Source organism: Eimeria mitis, genomic scaffold, assembly GCF_000499745.2.
Source record: "Eimeria mitis Houghton genomic scaffold, Emh_scaff2392, whole genome shotgun sequence".
In the NCBI taxonomy this organism is placed as follows: Eukaryota; Apicomplexa; class Conoidasida; order Eucoccidiorida; family Eimeriidae; genus Eimeria; species Eimeria mitis.
Window position 1 is genome coordinate 5,905 of NW_013570728.1, and position 1,168 is coordinate 7,072.

The 1,168-nt window shown below is 31.2% G+C and overlaps 1 protein-coding gene across 1 annotated transcript in view; it reads left to right on the forward strand.

Annotated features, from left to right (window-relative positions):
- Positions 1 to 1,168, forward strand: part of EMH_0053110 (WD domain, G-beta repeat-containing protein, putative) — a gene marked incomplete at both ends in the record, with an annotated part of 7,439 nt that overhangs the window by 5,624 nt on the left and 647 nt on the right. The window contains one exon of the mRNA XM_013496951.1: positions 673 to 1,080. Within this exon, the coding sequence (XP_013352405.1) occupies positions 673 to 1,080 (408 nt within the window). The remainder of the gene's footprint in view (positions 1 to 672; positions 1,081 to 1,168) is intronic.

Genomic DNA, 1,168 nt, shown 5'->3' on the forward strand with positions numbered 1-1,168 from the left:
TTGCTGCTGCTGCTGTTGCTGCTGCTGCTGCTGTTGCTGCTGCCGTTGCTGCTGGCGGTGGAGTGCGCTGAAGAGCAGCCAAATCTATGGGGCCTAAACAAAAAACAAAATAAATAAATAAATAAATAAATACGCATATATAGGAGAAAATAAAAAAATAAATAAATAAAACAAAAAAAATAAATGAATAAATAAACAAATAAATAATCAACGAGGCACAAAAAATATAAAATAGACAACTCGAGCTGAAAAAGGAGAAATAAAAAAAGAAGAGAAAGAAAAAGAGAAGAAAAATAAAAAATAAACACTAAAAGAAAGAAAGAAAGAAAATAAAAAAGAAAGAACACAAGAAAAAGAAAAACAAAAAAGAAAAGAAAGAAGGAGAAGAGAGGAGGGAAAAGGATGAAATGAATGACAAAATAAAATAAAATAAAATAAAACAAAAAACAAAACAAAATACAACAAATAGAAACAAACACACAAACATAAAACAAAACAAAACAAAACAGAGAAAAAATAAAATGCAAAAAAAACAAAAAAAAACAAAAACGCAGACAAAAAAAAACAAAAAGCGAAACTAGGGAAAAGAAAACAAAACGAAGACAAACAAAACAAAACAAAATAAAATAAAAAATAAAAAAAGAAAAAATAAACAACCAACCCCACCGTTAGAAGGAAACTGCGCGAAATGTGAAAAAGAAGAAGACGGAGAAAAAGGAGAAGAAGAAGAAGAAAAAGAAGAAGAAAAAGGAGAAGAGAGAGAAGAAGAAGAAAGAGAAGGAGACGAAGAAAAAGAAGAAGAAAGAGAAGAAGAAAGAGAAGAAGAAGAAAGAGAAGGAGACGAAGAAAGAGAAGAAGAAAGAGAAGAAGAGAGAGAAGAAGAAGAAAGAGAAGGAGAAGAAGAAAAAGAAGAAAGAGAAGAAGAAGAAAGAGGAGAAGAAAAAGAAGGAAAAGAAGAAGAAGAAGAAAGAGAAGAAAGAGAAGAAGAAGAAGAAAAAGAAGAAGAAGGAGATAGAGAAGAAGAAGAAGGAGAAGAAAGAGAAGAAAGAGAAAGAGAAGAAAGAGAAGAAGAGTGACAAGGTAGGGGCCCAGCAGAATGTGTAGGAAGAGGAGGAGGCAAATGAGCTCCTAGATTAGAAACACGAGAAAGAAGAAGTTTATTTATTTT